General features: G+C 32.3%; 1 protein-coding gene across 1 annotated transcript in view; it reads right to left on the reverse strand.

The window, feature by feature from the left end:
* Positions 1–2,184: 2,184 nt before the first annotated feature.
* LOC108199357 (protein CHROMATIN REMODELING 20) overlaps positions 2,185–19,783 on the reverse strand; it is a 37,271-nt gene continuing 19,672 nt past the window's right edge. The window contains exons 15-26 of the mRNA XM_017367140.2: positions 15,158–15,324; positions 12,752–12,893; positions 9,824–9,973; positions 9,244–9,299; positions 7,832–8,132; positions 6,382–6,511; positions 5,871–5,932; positions 5,380–5,603; positions 4,831–5,034; positions 4,663–4,741; positions 4,321–4,589; positions 2,185–2,833 (exon numbers count right to left, since the gene is read on the reverse strand). Coding sequence (XP_017222629.1) covers positions 2,341–2,833; positions 4,321–4,589; positions 4,663–4,741; positions 4,831–5,034; positions 5,380–5,603; positions 5,871–5,932; positions 6,382–6,511; positions 7,832–8,132; positions 9,244–9,299; positions 9,824–9,973; positions 12,752–12,893; positions 15,158–15,324 — 2,277 coding nt within the window. The 3' untranslated portion in view covers positions 2,185–2,340. The remainder of the gene's footprint in view (positions 2,834–4,320; positions 4,590–4,662; positions 4,742–4,830; positions 5,035–5,379; positions 5,604–5,870; positions 5,933–6,381; positions 6,512–7,831; positions 8,133–9,243; positions 9,300–9,823; positions 9,974–12,751; positions 12,894–15,157; positions 15,325–19,783) is intronic.

Consider the following 19,783-nt stretch of genomic DNA (forward strand, 5'->3'; position numbering starts at 1 on the left):
TGGCCCTAACAAAAACTACACTAGCACTCGAGAACGAAATAAACTTTTCAATAGACAAGACCAAAACATATATATACATAAAAGACTAAAAAACGCGATAACTTTGGCCCGACATCGCAACATTCACAAAACAAACTTATATACATGAACTAATGCACGAAAAGAATAATCATATAGTTCCAAAAAATAATTAGAAACTGTACAAAAACATCCCCACCGTAGAATACAGGGGTGACACCACGACTATAGATTGTTAAGAATACTCACTCGAGTAATATCATTCTTACATATTCAAACATCGAGAGAGGCTCAATAATTTAAGGAAACATAACCCACCAACTCCAACATATTAAAACATGCAAATTGAAGATGTTTTGTGAGAGTAATTATAAGTTCTTTAATTCACATTCATTGCTTGTCGATAATCTATTGGGATTGTTTAAGGCTATATATTTAATTTGATACCTGAAAATGAGGAACAACGATTACTTTGCAAGAATTTGAAAGAAGCATTAACTATCAAATTTCTTGCAACACGTACGATTTACAAATAGTACAATCCCATTTACAAATTCATTATGTTATCAACAATGAAACGCTGCATTATACTACTAGTAGACACTCAACTGCTGTGCAGTTAGAAGTTGTTATTTGTATACATCCTTATTTGTATACATGATTACAGGATCTTTTTAACTAAAATTGAATCAACTTACTCTAATACCAATTGTTAATTAAGAATTATTTGTAGAATGAATGGTCGAACACAAATAATATCTTCTTCCGTTTACATCATTGTCCCTAAACCCATAGATGAAAACGTTATTTCTGTTACATATGATGAATTACAAATCTTACCAAAGGTGTACAATTTATCTTGGTAGCTGGCTAGCTGCTATTGTATAAACCTTCTCCATATTAAATTCTCTCTTTGTATAAACAAAGTAGACTAACTACAATACAATGAATATCAGAGAGTTTATATACAAAACTCTTATGAACTAAACAAGAAGTATAATCAATCATATGAATTCAAAAGCAATGTCATATGTATTAGCTGAATACTTCTTTTTTGATACTAATATTTTCAACATGTAGCATATCTCCGTCTTCTATATAATTAATTCGACCTTGTCTCTAAGATACGACTAAATAAGACTTTTCTTTTTACAATTTTATAAACTTTTGAACGCTATAAACTCTAGCAAGCTTATGGACCTTAATTAGAAGAATCAAACAAAACGTTTGTAGACTATGATCAACTCTATTTTCAAAATTTACAAAGTACATAAGTTTCAATATACAGACTCTTACATTATAGCCTCTGGTAACAATATTAGAATCCTAGGATATACTCTATTTATTGTTTACAAGTACATGTTGGACTTTATTTTAGTATTTTGCACATCATAAACTACATTATATCTAACCAATAGGTCACAGACAATCTAAGGTTTAACTAGTTTATAATCACTAGAATAATCATTAAAGATAACATAATAACTAACATCCCTTTCATGATATCGTTATTTCAGTTAACTACTCCGGCTTATCGTAACATGTACGTGAAAGGAGACATGTCTCCGTACATAATCATTTATATGTTGCTTTACAAAAATATTGATATTCCGATCAGTCTAAAAACGTCCACAACTTGGCATGGGGAATGTAGCCGCCTTCACGTAGAAAACAGTCTCGCTCTAGATGTATTTTATGCAGGGAGTCCTAACAAAAGGTATATTAGCACCACAGAACAAAACAAACTTTTCAATGAACCAGACCAAACCATATATAGATAAAAGACTAAAAAAAGTTAATAACTTCTGTCATCACAAAATTCACAAACAAAACTTAATATACATGAACTAATGCACGAAACAGAATAATCATATAGTTACAAAAAATAATTAGAAACTAAACAAAAACATCCTCACTGTGGAATATAGGGGTGACACCACAGTTAGTAGATTGTGAAAAATACTCGCAGCAGTATTGCAATTCTTACATATCCAAACACCAAAAGATGCCCAATAATTTAAGGAAACATAACCCAACAATTGCAACCCATTGAAACATGCAAATTGAGAATGTTTTGTGAGAGTAATTATTAGTTCTTTAGTTTACATTCAATGCATGTCAATAATTTGGTGGGATTGTTCAAGGCCAGATATTTGATATGAGAAATGTAAAATGAAGAACGGTTACTTTGCAATAGTCTTTAAAATAAGCATTCACTATCAAATTTGTTGCAACAAGATTTACAAATAGAACAATCCCATTCACTATCAAAATCATTATGTAATCGACAATGAAACGCTGCACTGTACTACCAGTAGACACTCAACTGCTGTGACTGTTGTCATAGCATATCTCTTGGGCACACCCCCCACACACGATGCTGCCACCTTTCGTAGCGCCTTGACTTCTAAGAGTAAGCAGATGGGAAAGGTTAGTACATTTCATTGGTATAGACCTAAATGACCGGAACAGTGAAACCCGCTTGGGTTGAAAGTTTCTGCTGCTCTGATGCTCAGGTAATGGTATGTCAGAAATGGCTGCATCCTGATTCAAAACAGACAGTTTGTTGCTCTGAGGCTCAGGTATTGGTACACCTGAAACGGCAGAATTTTGCTGCAACGTCAGTTCATCAGAAGGAACATGTGAGGCTGCCTTTTGCCCAACCATAAATCCAGTGAAAGGAACTTGGTGCACTTCTTCCCACTCAATGCTTCTCCTGTACATTTCCCAAGCCATGTCTTGCTCCTCTTTTGACAGCCGTTCGTCTTCATTTTCCTGTAGGAGGCTTTCATGCTCATGGTAATTCGCAATCCACCTATACCCAACATATAATATTAGCAACTTGATTAATTATCTTCACATGTATCACAACTATTAACTTCAGCATATAGCCTGATCCATAGAATTGAGATTTTTTTGCAAACCTGTTTTAAATGTATTATTAATAAGCTGCTCAATATTATATAGAGAAACAATATTACTGAATTTTATATGTAGGTATCAGGTACGTTTTCTAAGGTTAAATATCACTTTCCTCATATTTGTGCAACTGTTGAGATATTTTATGATGGAAAAGAGGTGAAAAGAGGAGCTATAGGATTACAGGTGTGTGTATAACTATAATTATAATCTGGAGGGAAAAGCACAGGAGAGAAGCTGTATATATATTGTGTTTTTTAATTGAATGCATTAGCAATGAGTTAGCCAGAAAGCAATGACATCTGCCTCGGTAACATTTTTGTTGATAAAAAGAATTCAACCCAAGGAAAGATAAATTTATCCTCGTTTAAGAATCTAGGGTTGATACCAATCAATAGGCATGTATATGATACTAGACATGTATATGATACTGTTCAAAATAGTGAAGAAAGTTCTGGTACGACTTGAGTGAGCACAGTGCCTAGAAATATACAACAGAAGAAGGCTAAGAGAAGCGATAATGGCCCACAAGTAATCCAAGTACTTGGAAAACAAATGCCGGATCAAGTAGCAATACGTACAATTATAATTCATGGTTAAAGTAATGATTCACTATATAATATCCTAAAAGCTCCTCAGCTCTTGCTCTCCTTGATACTTTATATAGTTAATTGTAAAACGCATCCCTTTAGTTCGGGCAAATTGCACTTTATTACTTAAACTTTAAATAATTGTAGAATGCATCGCTTGACATGTTTCGGCAACACACCTTGAACCCTTTTGGACGATTTTTGACTATTTTGACCAATCAATGTGGAATTTAAAAGCGTGAACATGTAATGTAATGTTATATATTCTTAAGTCTATTTTACCCTTCTAATTTAACATAGTGATAGGTCAACATAGACGAAATTGGGCCAAAAGGTTCAACATGTGGCGCTAAAATATGTTAAGGGGGTGCATTGTGCAATTATCTAAAGTTTAGGTAATAAAGTGCAGTTGGACCAAACCAACCGAATGCGTTTTGCAATTAACGCTTAATTCTAATTGTTTGCTCACTTCCCATTTCTAGTATTTTTCTTCTATTACCACCATTTATTTCTCTCATTGTCTAAAAAGTCTATTCACTTTCCTGGTTTACATATTTTACCCAAAGCAAATTTATTTGTGTATATGTTTGTAAGGATATTTAGCAGCAGATACATAAGGAGCTTTGCCGCGGTAACTAGTTCATGACTGATTGGAATGTCAAATTAACAAAAATCGATGAATCTGAAAGAGAAAACAATGAAAGAGGAACTTTAAAACCAAAGAAATGATGGATAGTATATTCAGAATGGGGAAGTGGAAGTTTATAAATAATTATATATCTATATTCTATACCTTGGACGATGGTTGCTCAACAAACTTTCCATTACTTTGTCAGCAGAGACGTTACCACTAGAGATAGAGGCAGCTTGCTTTGGAGAACTATCATCATCAGGGTTGGTAGATCGCTTCGTTTGATTATTATTTATTTGATTCAGCTCCGGAAGCATTTCACTATGTTCGTCATCACTAAAATCAAATAGATGCAACATTTCTTCTTTAGAAATGGTCCTATGTACTTGCTGCCTATCAACCACCCTCGCAGCAAGGCTCTCCTTTGTCACCTGAAATCACAGGCCTTTTTATTAGAATCTATAGATAAAAATATTTAAGAACATTTATATTACTATTGATTACCTGGCGTTTATAAATTTTTTCCTCCATAGTACCATGTGCCAACAGTCTATATGCATATACTGGTTTTGTCTGTCCATACCTGAAATAGTACGTTGCATTTCAAAATTTCAATATAAATTCAACAGTCTAAGAAAAAGATGCACATTTAAACAAGTTTGATATTCGAACCTCCAAACCCGGTAAATAGCCTGCAGATCATGTGTTGGATTCCAAGAACCATCAACAATAATAACACGATTAGCAGCCTGAAGATTAATCCCAAGAGATCCAGCTCTAGTTGATATTAAAGTGCATTTAACCCTCTTATTTGAAGGTTCATTGAACCTGTCAACTAGCTTTTGCCTTTCAGACCCCTGTGTTCTTCCATCAAGTCTGTTGACCAAATTAAATGGTAAAACACATGTGTGAACAAAAACTTGTATATTAACTATTTATAACAATATAAATGATAAAGTAATACTAGGTGTTATTTTTAGTACAATGAGAAAAATTTTATTGGGCGACAAAAGTTGACTCCTAGAGCAACTTAAATTGCACAGGGAGAGAGAACTGTTACTACTCCCACATGTAGGCGGCAGATAATTAAAACCAATTACCAAACCACAGTAATCTGTGAAATGCTAATATTTTGCAATTAGGGATACTCAATTCAGTTAAGCGAGAGAGCAAGAACTTTGAAAGCCACATGTCTCGATCCATAGAATGAAAAATACGCACCTGTACCAGTCTTTTCCTTTCTTCCAACATTTCCCTTCCTTTTTAGGACGGATTAATTTTGATAAATATAGTTCAATCAAATCCAGTGTTGCTAAGCTTTGGCTAAATATTAAAACCTTGTCACCTATCTCTGAACTCATTGAGAGGACATCAAGCAGCAAAACCATTTTGCCACTGTATTCAGCATCTTTATGGTTGTTCTTGAGGAGATCACCCCACCAATTCTAGAAGAAGATAAAGCAACATTACACTTGCATACTTAAGAAGTACAAATAATAGGATGACACCTTAAAGATAGGAACACTGTAAATTCTATACCCATCATGAGCTATATAACTCAAGGCAAAAAAAAAGAAGGTTACCCATTGCATTTAATGTATATTTTCGCAAAGTTAGTCTTTGCAATATTACTGCATAGTTAATTAAGACCGTTCAAAATAGCAAGTATGAGTACAACAAAATATCATTAATGCTGTATAATAAATTCTGACCTCGGCAAAAAAGCCATTAGGGCTCTTTTTTTGTAGATGATCTTTTTCATTTCTCATTTGCTCTGCATTAAAAAAACAACTAATTAACAAACCAGTCACTGTAAGTAATATGAAATGTATGAATACCAACAGAATTAATTAAACAATTATCATGCGGAGAAATCTAAATATGGCAGGGGCATGGAAAGCAGGATAGAACAGAAGAGAATGGAATAACTTATAAGCATTCGTCCAGCATATAGAATACTTTAGTATTAATTTTCAACACAAATATTGATGTTTACCAACTAATTTATGACTCAAATCTCCTTGTGTGTGTGGTCCCACCAAAACAGTGGTGCTACTTGGAAAATGTTTCGATGAGCAAAACGAAAACAATGACTACTGAGGAAGCTGTTTTAAATTATGGCATATGTGAGTCTAACAACTGTTAGAGGGCTCTTATTGACGTACGTATTCACTTTCAACAAGCTAAGCTTTATGTTATCAGAAGCGGGGAGGGTTAATCTACCTCCATTTATGTTATGATCCAGATCTTCATCGCTAAAACTGTCACCTGCAAGAAAATTCTCGATCACTTCATGCTTCTCATACTCTTTGTTTTCTTGCATCAATTGCAAAATCCTAGGATGATTCCAGATCTACAGAGAATTATGAAGAAAACGATCATGAATATTAGAGAAGAAAACTGTGGAAGGGGTAAAAAGGTTAAAATTAACATAGCCTGCATCCATTATCACTAAGAAACAATATCTACACATGAAAACGAAGATGTAGTGACAATTACACATTGTACAAGATAATGGTGAAGACATATGTAGAGGTTTCTCACCAGAAGCACTGATTGCATATACATGGCACAAAATTATGAATTAATTACATTTTGTTGAATGACTTGAAAGCAACAAATTTCAAATTTATTATTCATGTATCAGTCTATTTCTACGTAAGATATTTGTATCATCGTATCAAGGATTCTTCTCAAAAATAAGAAAGAAACAATAGATACATAATAAAATCTATATAGTAATGAGATTAGTGTTTAATCATTCAATATTCTATGTTTCATGATTTTTCTATGACCTTGTAACTTGATGAATCTAATGATTACTTTGTCTATATATATTCTATGCAGGAAATGGTTTTTATTCCATGTTTCAAACTATTTTATGACCTCCTACATCAATGTCTCACAAAAAACATTACCACTTACAGTTTTTTACAATAATTGAAACTTGCTTTCATCACCACAGTATCCGTACTACTGGTAGTATCTTTTATCACTAACTTAGATTCAGTGAGCAAAAATTATGAGAATCCAGAGAGAGAGATGAGTGAGAGAGATAGAAAGTAACACAAAATAGAGGTAAAGTAACACAGAATAGAGGTAGAGTAACACAGGAAAGGGTATAAAATTATAGAAAAATACAGTGCACGACTAAAGAGATGTAGATGTTAGCGAGGGCTGCGGAGAAAGAATAGATCACAATTCTATAAATCTTTTGAGTGCTATGTAAAGTGCGATAAAGAATCATTGCCACTCAAAACAGTCAAGAATGACACCATAAAATAATAATAGTACTAATAAATGTCTGGCTGTTATTATATGTTGCCAGTTAGTCTCAACCTATATAAAATTGTAACAAAAACACAAACACAACAAATTAACTATTAATATAAACAATTGTGAGATACTAAAATTCGGCCATATCATATCATACAGATTTGCTAAGTTTACTTGTAAGTACGGGAGTAGTCACACTGGTTCCTTTGACGGACAAAAGGATGTTAAAAACAAAAAAAAAATATGTCTTTTGGTCAAAGAATGAAATTGTCTTACAAGATGGTCCTCTGAACATGTTCCCATATCCATCAACAAACTTACGGAACAAAGGTATAATCACGGTTAGGTTTGTATTAAAAACATTAGTTCCACTGATGAGCAAAGACCAACAATATACCTGTGCTAAAGCCTGGTATCCAGCAAAGAAACTCTTTCTCGTCTTCTCAGCAGAAACCTTACCCTTTGTAAATCCATGTACATCCAGAAATCTTTTGTATAACTTACGCTGCAAGGGAGAAAGCTTTACAGCTATCACTACAACAGTTTTTGGAGGCAAGTCCTTCTTTACCACATTCATATCCATTCTCTGCACAAAACCTTTCAGCTGCTCATACAGGATATGAGACCTTTGGTTCATAATTTTCACATCATCAGCCGTAGAATTGGTATGCTGACCATTTACTATAGGATTTTGGTAGCTGCATATAAGATTTAAATTGAACGATGTTAGCACCGTTATCCATCAGAAGGCCCCATTAACAACTTCTACTTCTGCATTACAAATTTCTACTTCTGCATATTCGAAATCACAAGGCCCCATTAACAACAATAAATGCTAAAGATTATTGCTGTAGACAAATCTGGACCACCTAAAGTATCCTTTAGGATACGTTAGAGAAGAACCAGTTGAGGTTTGTATTCATGCCAAAATTCAGAAATTCAGCAACAAAAAAAAAGAAAAGAAATATAGCAAGTCTACAAGTTTGTAGAATTCACAAGGTCAAAAACTCCTTTTTTGTCAAACACAATTTACTATTGTTTTATGAAAAGTAACTGATATGTGCTCCGGAGATCAATAGTAAAAAGCTCAATCACTTTGCTACGCCTGAAAGTGACATTTGCACCCACAACCACAAAATATCCCAAAGACCACAAATTGATGGAAAAAATTACACTTTTACACAAATATGATGTAGGCCAAGGTGGAAACTAGTCAATAATTGAAGGATAATTTTTAGTTGAGAGGAAAAAGAAGAAGATTATCCTTGAAGAACGAATCGTGGAAAGTTCATAATATCGTAAGATTAGCTTCCTATTGTTATCCACATTACCGTTTCCCTTATACCATTTATAGTGTATATATAATCTGCAATTTCACCAGTGGAAAGGGAAGAATGAGTAATCTGAATCCACATTCTTAAGCTTCAATGCTTCTAGTTAAGGAGACCTCCCAGCTACAACTACTACCTGAACAAACCTTAAATTCTAATTTCCTTGCAAACCTCAGGTTCACATTATTAACTACATCATCACTTCTCAAATTCCTTAACTATTTAATCAAACAACATACAGAGTCACTACTTCTCTGGTGTCAAACAACTTCCAAGTAAAGATGAGGTAACATACATTTTGAATTTATGTTCCCATCAAAACTGTAAATTACAAGAATATACAATGTGACAATAAAAGAAAGTATGGTGCTTTTTAATGTTTAGCTAGTGATGATATTGTTGATGTTTAACACGTGACAATCGTTAATAGAACATTATGTACTAAATGGTAATCATCACCATATGACGGAAGCCGTACCGGTTCCTAAACTCATGGCTACTGCCAAGAAATCCTTCCCGCACGAAATCAACCATCTGTCCACAGTAAAATTAGGTAAAGGCCCAAAAAACGTCCTTCAGGAAAGAAAAAAAAATACCTTGTTGCTATAACAGGTCCCTAAATGCCGACGGGATATGCATGTTCAACATGCTTATCAGGCCCTGAAGGTGTTGCTCCTGGCCGTGTGTTGAACATGCATGACCTGGAATAATTTTACTTATTTCTCTTTTTAAAAAGATGTATTGCACATGCATATTACTTTCCAGGCCAACAACATTTTTTTTAATAAAATAATCATTTGAGATACGCATGAGCCCAGGATACAGATTAAAAAAAATAAAAATCAAATCTCCCAGATGTGTATCATGTCAGCAGATAGGGCCACCTTCCTGATTTTCAATATTTTGGGCATGGCCCGAAATACGGGGTATCAAGGTTATCTTCTACAGTAAATTTCAATATATAAGGAAGTTCAATAGCTTTAATATTTCAAAAAACATTCAAACTACAAAGCTTTAATTGTCAACTACAACACATTAGAAATTGGTCATATTCTTACACAGTAATACTCCATGAGGTTATTCTGAAGAGGAGATCCAGTTAATGCTATCCTTCTCTGACATTTCACTTGCTTAAGGGTCTGGGTTACATCAGCCCTAGTATTCTTGATCATATGGGCCTCATCACAAACAAGTATATCAGGTCCATCCTGGGCCACAAAAACTTAAATCTTAAAACCGCAACTTGAAGAAACACATATAAGTAAGATAAGTAGCTAACATATATAAAGCACATACAAACCGACAAGCTTATGATACCTAGTACAAAGTCTGTGAAAGCAATTGAACTTCCATAAAATATTCCCAATTTTATAACTCATTCAACTTCTCTAAAATACAGGCCTTAAATAAATTAATGGGTTTTCACTTGTCTCGTTGACTTCTTATCTGTCAATAGTAGATAATATTGTTGCTCGGACTCTGCTACATTAGGAAAATACCTACATAAATCAGACTCTGAAAAGTAGTGTTTGACACAAAACTTTAGTTTCTGAACTCGAGGAACAGCGGACCACGCCTACTTTTGGGTACGTGCACGGGGACCATTGTTGTGCACTCTAATACCCAGACTCTTCAATTTTTTCCCATACCCATGTCGCTGTACATGATAAAATTAGTCGGACATTTCATAAAAAGAAAAGAAAAAAAAGTAAGAAGTTGTTAATTTAGATATGGTATAGTTCCAATGAAGATGATCTGGAATAGCTACTGCATTTCAGATTAAAAGCAAGATGAAGGGGTAAATAAGTGTATACACAACCCCAAACCTGCAAATGATGTAAAAACAGAAAGATCGTGAAGAAGAGATTGGATTTGTGAAGAAAACCATCCAAATACAAATAATGAATGAGAATCTGGAGAATTTTTATGAACACTATAGTAAGAATTTATTAACACGACTGAGTTGCCGATACTTGTGTTTCTATCAATGACATCTTTACTCTGGCTGAAAAAGTTTAGGTGACCCTAAGATCTATTATACTAATTTCATTTGTGTACATCAGTTACTTGCGCTTTGTGCTCAATTTGCAGGGGATTCTTTTCTCTGTAGTATTCTTTTCACTTCTAACGTCTACAGGACAAATCATAATTTCTTAATAAAGAAGTACATTAGATAAACCTTTATTACAAAAACTTACAACAAAACTCTAACTAAACATAAATTGTAATGAACTATGCACGTTAGGCCTCACCTTCTCTTTTCCCAGTTTTCCTACTTTCTTTCTTCTCAATTTTTTCTCTTCATATTACAAGTTTTTGTCATATGTGTTTTTCTAACTGGTATAGTGGTTACTTTAACTAAAGGATCTAGCATGTAAGTCCAATGCAGGTAATGCTGCTGAAATCGATATTTAGTAATAGAAATCTACATGGAGTAAGGCTGTTGTATTCAAGAGAATGGATACCGTGTTGAATTACAATATATCCATATTAATTATGGATAATTAAGTTATCATTAAAAGTTAACATACAAAATGTCTGATTTTTCTTTTTAAATTATTTTACAATACAGTGAGGTGATTCCTTGTAAGGCATGTTAGTGGTGAGATAGAATTTCTACTCATGTATACGCTCACTTTAATATTAATACATGTTAAAATTGAGTGATACTAATGATAAACTAAACATAATTTCTTACAACAAATATTTCCTATATATTTGTTTCAATAATTTAATTATTTTATGTAACTCAAAATTTGGTCACTTTGACTAGAAATAGTTGATTGTGCCAATTTGGACGAGATGGAATGAGTAAAGTTTTTGTTTTGAGTACGATCCTAATTAGCTATAAAAATTGTACATATTTTAAGGAATTATGAGAAAACCTTCTGTGATTTGCCAAGTCCTTCGCAATTAATGTTTAATTTTTATACTATGTTAAAATGTTCATGTAATATTTTTCATTTATCTACCATGTTAAATTTACCTAATTTTCAGTTTATATACTTGTTTTTCAAAAGTTTTTTGTATGTTCCCTTGTGTCACCAGTTATGGAAGGATCAAGTCTATCAAAAGTATATGTATATATTTTTCTCCATTTCTCTACTTTCATTTTATTTTGTGTTCCAAATATATATCCTTATAAGCAGTCCAAGTGTTAGCATAAGGATCTAGTGAGCTGTGTGTTGTGGTTGGCCAGTGAGTATTAAACTTAAATGCACTATGTACACTGAAGGGCAAAGGCCTCCTAAAGCATTTGCAATGTATGGTATTAATGCAAAATATTACAAAATTATAGATAAGAAGATGTTCATAAAGGCAAAAACAAAATTGTCATTAATAATATAGCAACCAGATTCATCATCACATAAATTCCAAGTCTAGAAGGATTCAAAGTAAAAGTAACAAAGAACTGCAAAGTTCATCCACTATTTTTCTTCTACTACATCAAGATTCATAAAATCATCTTACTCACTACTATATTTCAGATCCTCAACAATGTATCACAAATCAGTATACTTGAGCTTAGCAGTTATCAATTATTATACTATAATTAATATAGTTAAAAGGTAATGGTATCAGTCACTATAATAAGTACATATGTATTACATACAAGTATATGAGTAATCAATTAATAAGTATTGCAAGTAAAACAATGAATATATTACAATTAATCACTTTCTCACAGGAAAGAAATCAGAACACAAATAACTTAAATCATACTCAGAAAGACAAGAATATATATATATATATATATATATATATATATATATATTGAATCAGTATACAAACAGATCAGTATATATAAACAACAAAGGTATCTAGAGATTATTAAATTTACTAATCACGGCAATTATACGTGCATAAAGTAAATATATACAAGTTCGAGCAAATTCATTAACAAATACCTAGATGTTTAAAAGCATATAGAGATTATTAAATCTACTGATAATGGCGATAGAAAGTACATTACAGATTTTTATTACCTGCAAAGCATGTAAAATGTCCCTAGCCATGTCACGATCTTTGATATGCTTTCCAAGAGATAAATTGCGAAAAGAAGTATAGCCAATTAAGAAGACACCGCCTTTACGTTTCCACTTCATAAGCAATTTTGCTCTCTTCTCCCTATATCGATGCACAAAGAATGTACACAAGCATCATCTTACGACAATTACATATATCTAATTACATCATCTTCAACATTTGTATTATATCATTATAAAGAGACTTGACATCTTCGTTAGTCAATTTTTGATTAACCCCCATTTAAATTAACCTTTTTCTTAATAATATCTTAAATTTACAATATATTTAAATTATATCCTCTTCATGTGAATAATTAGGCTTATATGCCTCAGAAATGAGTATTTGTCCTAACAAATTTAGGGCTTAGTGAGAGTCGAACTCAGAACCTGCGACGACAAAACATAAGCCCTTACCCTCAAATTATATCCTTAGTATTATAAACTCAGAATTCTACTTATAATCTAATAGCATACCATAATATAAACCTACGAAGTACAATAATACTTATAAATCTCAGTTTCATCACCGATCAAGTTCATAACGGAGTTTATTTTAATTTGCAAACTAATATTTTACATCAAATCTTTGTATATTACAATAACACTCTTTATGTCCCAATCCACGGAGCCAATTAACAATACACGTTGTTTAAAAAAATTACATTCGACTTCATTTACATCCATACAAATACAAGGAGAGTATTGAAATGAATGTGTGTCCAAAACAATCTCAAATTGAGATATTTACTCTTGTCATCTAAGTCTATTATCTTAATGTATATTATCTCAAATATCAAATATAAGGACTGTGGAATTTGTTTTATCTAAATTTTAATATATATTAAAACTAAACATATTATATAGTTTAAAAAACAATTATAATCATAAAACTAAATTGGTATAACTAAACTTCAGATTCTGTATGCGGTACTTAAGTTTGATTAATCTCAAAATTAAGTTGCATAATTTTTCAAATAAATTAAAAAAACCTATATATTATATACACATACTTAGAGCTCTAATCAGTGTTGTAAAAAGCGGAAATTGGACTTAATCGGTGAAGTAATGGAACAAGGATTAATCGGAGATTAATTGAATTGATCGGGGATTAATCAGATTGATCGGTGATTAATCGGAGATTTAATCAGTTCGGCGAGCTACGGAACAGGGATTAATCGGTGACTAATCGTGATTAATCACCGACTTTTAGAACAGAGCTTACAATCTAGTCACTCTCATATCACATAATATATAAATGGTACAATAGTTAAACATCTCAGTTCAACAGCCAAACTTATAAACTCGTAAAAGAATTCAATTATCAACTCATAATTTTCGAAAGAAATATTGTAACAAAAGATAGAAAAAAAGAGCTATTAAAATAAAATATTGTACAATATTTTGTATGTAATTCATCAGTAGTAATAAGACTTTTATGTGTTTTACACCGGCGGTAAAGCTAATATACATTAAGATAATAGACTTAGATGAAAAGAGTAAATAATTTTTGAAACATTTCATAAATTTGAAGAAATATCAAAGTGTATGTACCTAGGATGAATAGTTCCATGAGAACATAATAATTCCTTTGTCATGAGTTGAAGAAATTGTGGTGGTTGATGTGAGCAAAGAATTAAGTAGATTATTCAATATTTATTTTAATTTATTACCCAGACAAATTCCTTTCTTTTACAACTAATTAACAAACCAAGACAGCATTTAAAATTAAAGAAAGAAAATGAAAATAGGGTAAATATATTTTGCATAGCTCCTTTCTTAGGCAAGCTGCTGCCTGCTACGTTGTATGTATATTAAGTAACAGTATAGTAGAGATAAGTATAATAGAGATGCGCTTAATTCGGAGATGCATCAGATTGGAACCTTATGTAGTTAAAATAGGGTATTTAGGTTACTTTTTGTTTCTGCTGTTGACTCGCCATTCGGCCAGGGTCTATGTGGTCGACATTGGAACCTATCCTTTTAGCTTAATTATTGGAGTAATATCAAAATCACGTAGCATTCTTGTCCCAAATAATTTTAGACTACTTTACCATGGGATTCATATATCTTTACACCATTTCTTATATTTTTTTACATAAAATTGGATATCCTCGAATGTTAATTTCTTGTGCTTGCATTGTTTCGACTTGTTTACTAGTACAAACCAGTTCTAATAATTGTATCACAAACTTAATATAACTAACTTTATTCAATATATTCCAACTAAATTAGTATATTCTATATAGTTTATTAGAAAAGGTGCAACAGCAATTAGATGCATCCAAAATATAATAAAGTCTAAATATTAATGATATGCATATAGAGCTTTGATAACTAACAAAAAATAAGATAGAGATCTGAAACCTTGTAACATCTTCCAACATAAATATGCATAATGGTTTTAATTCTGATGGTCGCCACTTGATGAACTCATGCCGCCAATTATGTAGAACATTTACAGGTGTGACTATAAGTGCTGTTTTTAATCCCACATCCACACTTCTCATAGCAGAGTACAGAAATGTTATGACCTGAGAAGTATTCATAAATTAGTAATGGCCATGTGGCATATCGGATGCCAATAACTATTTCTAAATTGTTGAACAATGATGTGTATACACAAATTGTTGACACATGAATCACATGATACAGAAGAATTAAGTCAGCAAATGCATATTGATATATAGCTGTTACTGATTATTAGAAAGAACAGCAGAGGCAAAGTAGAAGATTGAATTAGAAAAGAAAAAAAAAAAAAAGCACCCTAAATTCAAGCAGGGAGAAATGGCCGACTTTAAAAGTTATTGAGCTGGGAAAATAGTTTCTAGTGGTCTAAGACATTATATTTATATTAATAATACTCATATAAATTGTTACAACAGAAGTTTAATGCCAACAATTTGTGTCATTATAAGTAACCAGACAAGGAATTAAAACTCCTGTACAAGCACATATTTCACTAAACTGCACAACTTGCGGTCCATATATATATATATATATATATATATATATATATATATATAGGTCATTGCTCAAAACAGAACACTCTTAAAAAAAGAACAACACAGAACACTTTAGAATCAAATGTAGAATCTCATCAAAAACTTGAATTAAATTCAAATTTTAAGGTGATTAACGTTTTATTATGAATAAAAACAATATCCACCATGTTTAACAATAAATATAAATTAAAAATAACATGATTCTATGTAAAATAATCGTGCAAAAGATATATCTATATGATTCTATTCAGGATTCTATTCTTGATTCTAGTCTGGATTCTATAATATTTCATATTAATAATTTGGATGAGTTTAGATGTTAGAATTCATATATCAAATTTAATTACTACTTAACTATGTAATTATAACCTTAACAAATCATTTTTTATGAAAAATGAAGTGTTATAATAGTGTTCTGTGTTGTTCTTTTTTTAAGGTGTTCTGTGTGGAGTGCAACCCATATATATATATATATATATATATATATATATATATATATATATATATATGGCATTGCTCAAAGAGAACTACCCTCCAAAGAAGAACAAAGAACACTATAGAATCAAATATAGATTCTCAACTGAAATTTGAATTTCTGATTTTGAGCTAATTAACCATTTATTATGAAGAGTAAAGTTCCTTGGAGTACTCTTTTTTTGGAGTATTGGAGACCATCATCTAAACCGTCCAACAATCTTTAATCTAGCGGTCTACATCAAAACAATAATTATTTTAATAACATTCAATTAAATACAACAAAATGTATATATGGCATATCTAATGGTGGCAGTTAGTACCAAAAATATTACAGGATTTCGAAACAGATGATCATCATGCCTTGACCAGTTTTCTTATCATAAAAATCGTATAACTACGTCTTTTGTTTGTTAGAATATTATACCATCTCTTTGTTCTGCAACTTTTCTGTTGAATTTAAAATGTTATCCTTCTACCTTGTTGTGAATTGCCAGTTATGTTAGCCGCACTGCTTGTCTATCATCCCCCTTTTTAGATAATTTAAATTCATATTATCTTCTCTAGAAACTCATTGTCCTCGTTCTCCTGCATTTTTTATCTTGTCTCCTGAATTAAATTCATATTGTCTCCCATTATAATATTGTTCACCCTTCTCATCTAATTTTATCTCCATCTTGCACCAATTGAAACTATATATATGCTCCACAAACAAACACTGTATCATCTGTTTGTTCTGCAACTTTTTTGTTGAATGCAAAATTTTATCCTTCCACCTTTTAATTTGGTTGTGGTTGTCCTGTCCACCTTCTAATTTGCCTTTAGTTGTCCTGTATTTTTTCCCTTCCTAATTTAAATTCACATTGTCTCCCAACTTGATGTTATTCACTCTTCTCATCTAATTTTAACTTCATCCTGCACTCATCGGGAGTATAAATATGTTCCATAATCATCTTCCCATTTTATTTCTCTTTTACTTTATTGTTTAATAAGTTTGCAATGACTTACAATTTTTCATTGTGTTGACGGAAGCGCGGGATTTTGGATATCCGTGATATATATTTCTCATCTTCCCTTCTCTCGTAATTTAGTTTACTGCTTTCCCCTTGATGATAATGTTGACTATAAATACTTATATTAAATGCACGTGATGTGATCATTGATATAAAAGCAAATTACTGTATCTTTAATCGTGTCCATTGAATAGACTTATAAATTAGTGGTGAGAGATGTGGTCTCCAAGTCTCCAATAAAATTGGGTCTCCACAGAGCCTCTTATTATGAATTCTAACATGTTTAACAATAAATATGTATTAAAAATAACATGATTTTAGGTAAAATTCATTGTGTAATATCTATACATATAATTTTATTATGGATTCTGTTTTGGATTCTATTTTGGATTCTATAATAATTCATATTATTAATTTGGATGAGCTTGATGTTAGATTTCATATAATAAGTTCAAGTGGTGTTTAGCTATATAATTACTGTACTAACAAATCATTTTTCTATGAAAAATGAAGTATTATGATAGTGTTCTTTGTTCTTTTCTTAAGGTGTTCTTTCTAGAGTGCAACCCTCTATATATATATATATAGGGTCTTGCTCAAATGAGAACCATTCTTATGGTGAGATATGAGATCTAATCATAACCACTCATTTTATATCTTATATCAATCCCTCACCATACATTAATTTTTAATATTTAATATTTTATCACCATTTTCATTCTAATTCCACCACCTGCCACCTCCAACCACCGCTGACCACCATTTCCGGCCACCACCACTTCCGGCGACCACCAGAAAATCACCACCGGAAAATATAAAATCACCACCGGAACACCAAAAACCACCGTCAGAAAATCAAAAATCAACGCCAGAAAATTAAAATCACCACTTGAAAATCGAAAATCACCACCAGAAAATCGAAAACCAACACCAAAAAATTAAAATCACCACCGTAAAAATAAAAACCACCAAATAATTTCCGATCATCTTTCCAAGTCACCTACAAATCACCGGATTAAACCGATACTACAACTAATAATCACCGTAGCTTTTCATATATGCTTCTTTTTATAATTTCAAATCCATGTATGTTAAATAACAAATCACCACCGGAAAAAATAATCAAAGAAAACACTACAGGATAAATCTCTCTGAAACCACAAAAACACATCCGCATCCAAATTGTTATCCACTTATCTGTGCACCATAAATAAACAACCACGGTATAGTTAACATCTCTGACTAGTGGAACTGCCACTTGCCTAATGCAAAAAATCGCCGCGCGGAGGTTTTTGGTTGCTGCAAAACAGAGAGAAAGCGAGTAAAAATGCAGGAGACGACTGTGATTGTGTTTGTGTGTCTGCCGGCGGTGGCGATTGAGCCGCTGCGGTGCTTTAAGTCGCGGTTGTGATGGAGCTCGTGAGGGGAGGGGGAGAGAGAGGGAGAGAGAGGGAGGAGGAGAGAGTGCAGATCTGGTGTTTGACGGTGACGAGAGCAGCTGTGCGTGATGGTGGCGGGTGGTGGTGGGTAGTGGGTGGGAGGTGAATAAAAGAGATGAGGTATAAAATAAAAGGTTTTGATTTAATTTGGGGAATAAAAACGTGTGGCTGCGATTAGATCTCATATCTCACATTAGTTGAGGTTCTCATTTGAGCAAGACCCTATATATATATATATATATATATATATATATATATATATATATATATATATATATAAAGTTCCTTGGAGACTATAATTATCCTGGAGTATTGGAGACCAACATCTGATCCATCCATTTTATTTTCATCCAACGGTTAACATTATTTATATTTTTTTAAATATAAAATCCTTTAACAAATGCACATGCACGTATACAAAACAACGGTACAGTATTAACTGCTTTTAAGGAACAGTTACATCAAATGAGAATTCTGGGTTGTTCCTTGTTTATGTCTATCATATGTTCTGCACTCTAAATTTTAACATTTCTTATATTATACATCAAATCAAGGCAGAATGGTTAAATATATTTCTAATGCAGTACATATGTCAGGGGTAAATCAGATCAACCGTTGTTTAGCAAACTACTGTGTCCATTCAAAGAAAAAATAAGAACGATACTCCATACTGCAGATGAATTACAAATGAAAAACAGTCGTCCTGCAATCTTACAGGGATATTGTTCCGTGAAGTAAGTTTTTGTTTCCTACATACTCGTCCCTAACCGTACTGGACAGTTTTTTAAAAAAATATTTTAAATATTGAGTAATCACAGCCTTTGTGTTGTTTTATGATCCAACGGTTGTTTTTTTGTCTCCAAATACTTCAAAAGATGATGTCCTCCACTGAACCCAACTCTATATATATATATATATGGTCGCGCTCAAGAGAGAACCAATGCTTAAAATAGAACCATAGATGATAGAACCACCAAGGTTCTGCTGCAGAACCCTATATTTTTCATAGATTTTCAGGATCTAAATCTAAATACATGTTTTTTGCATCGTTGTGTATGTTCA

The sequence above is a fragment of the Daucus carota genome, chromosome 8, assembly GCF_001625215.2.
Source record: "Daucus carota subsp. sativus chromosome 8, DH1 v3.0, whole genome shotgun sequence".
NCBI classification, from domain to species: domain Eukaryota; kingdom Viridiplantae; phylum Streptophyta; class Magnoliopsida; order Apiales; family Apiaceae; genus Daucus; species Daucus carota.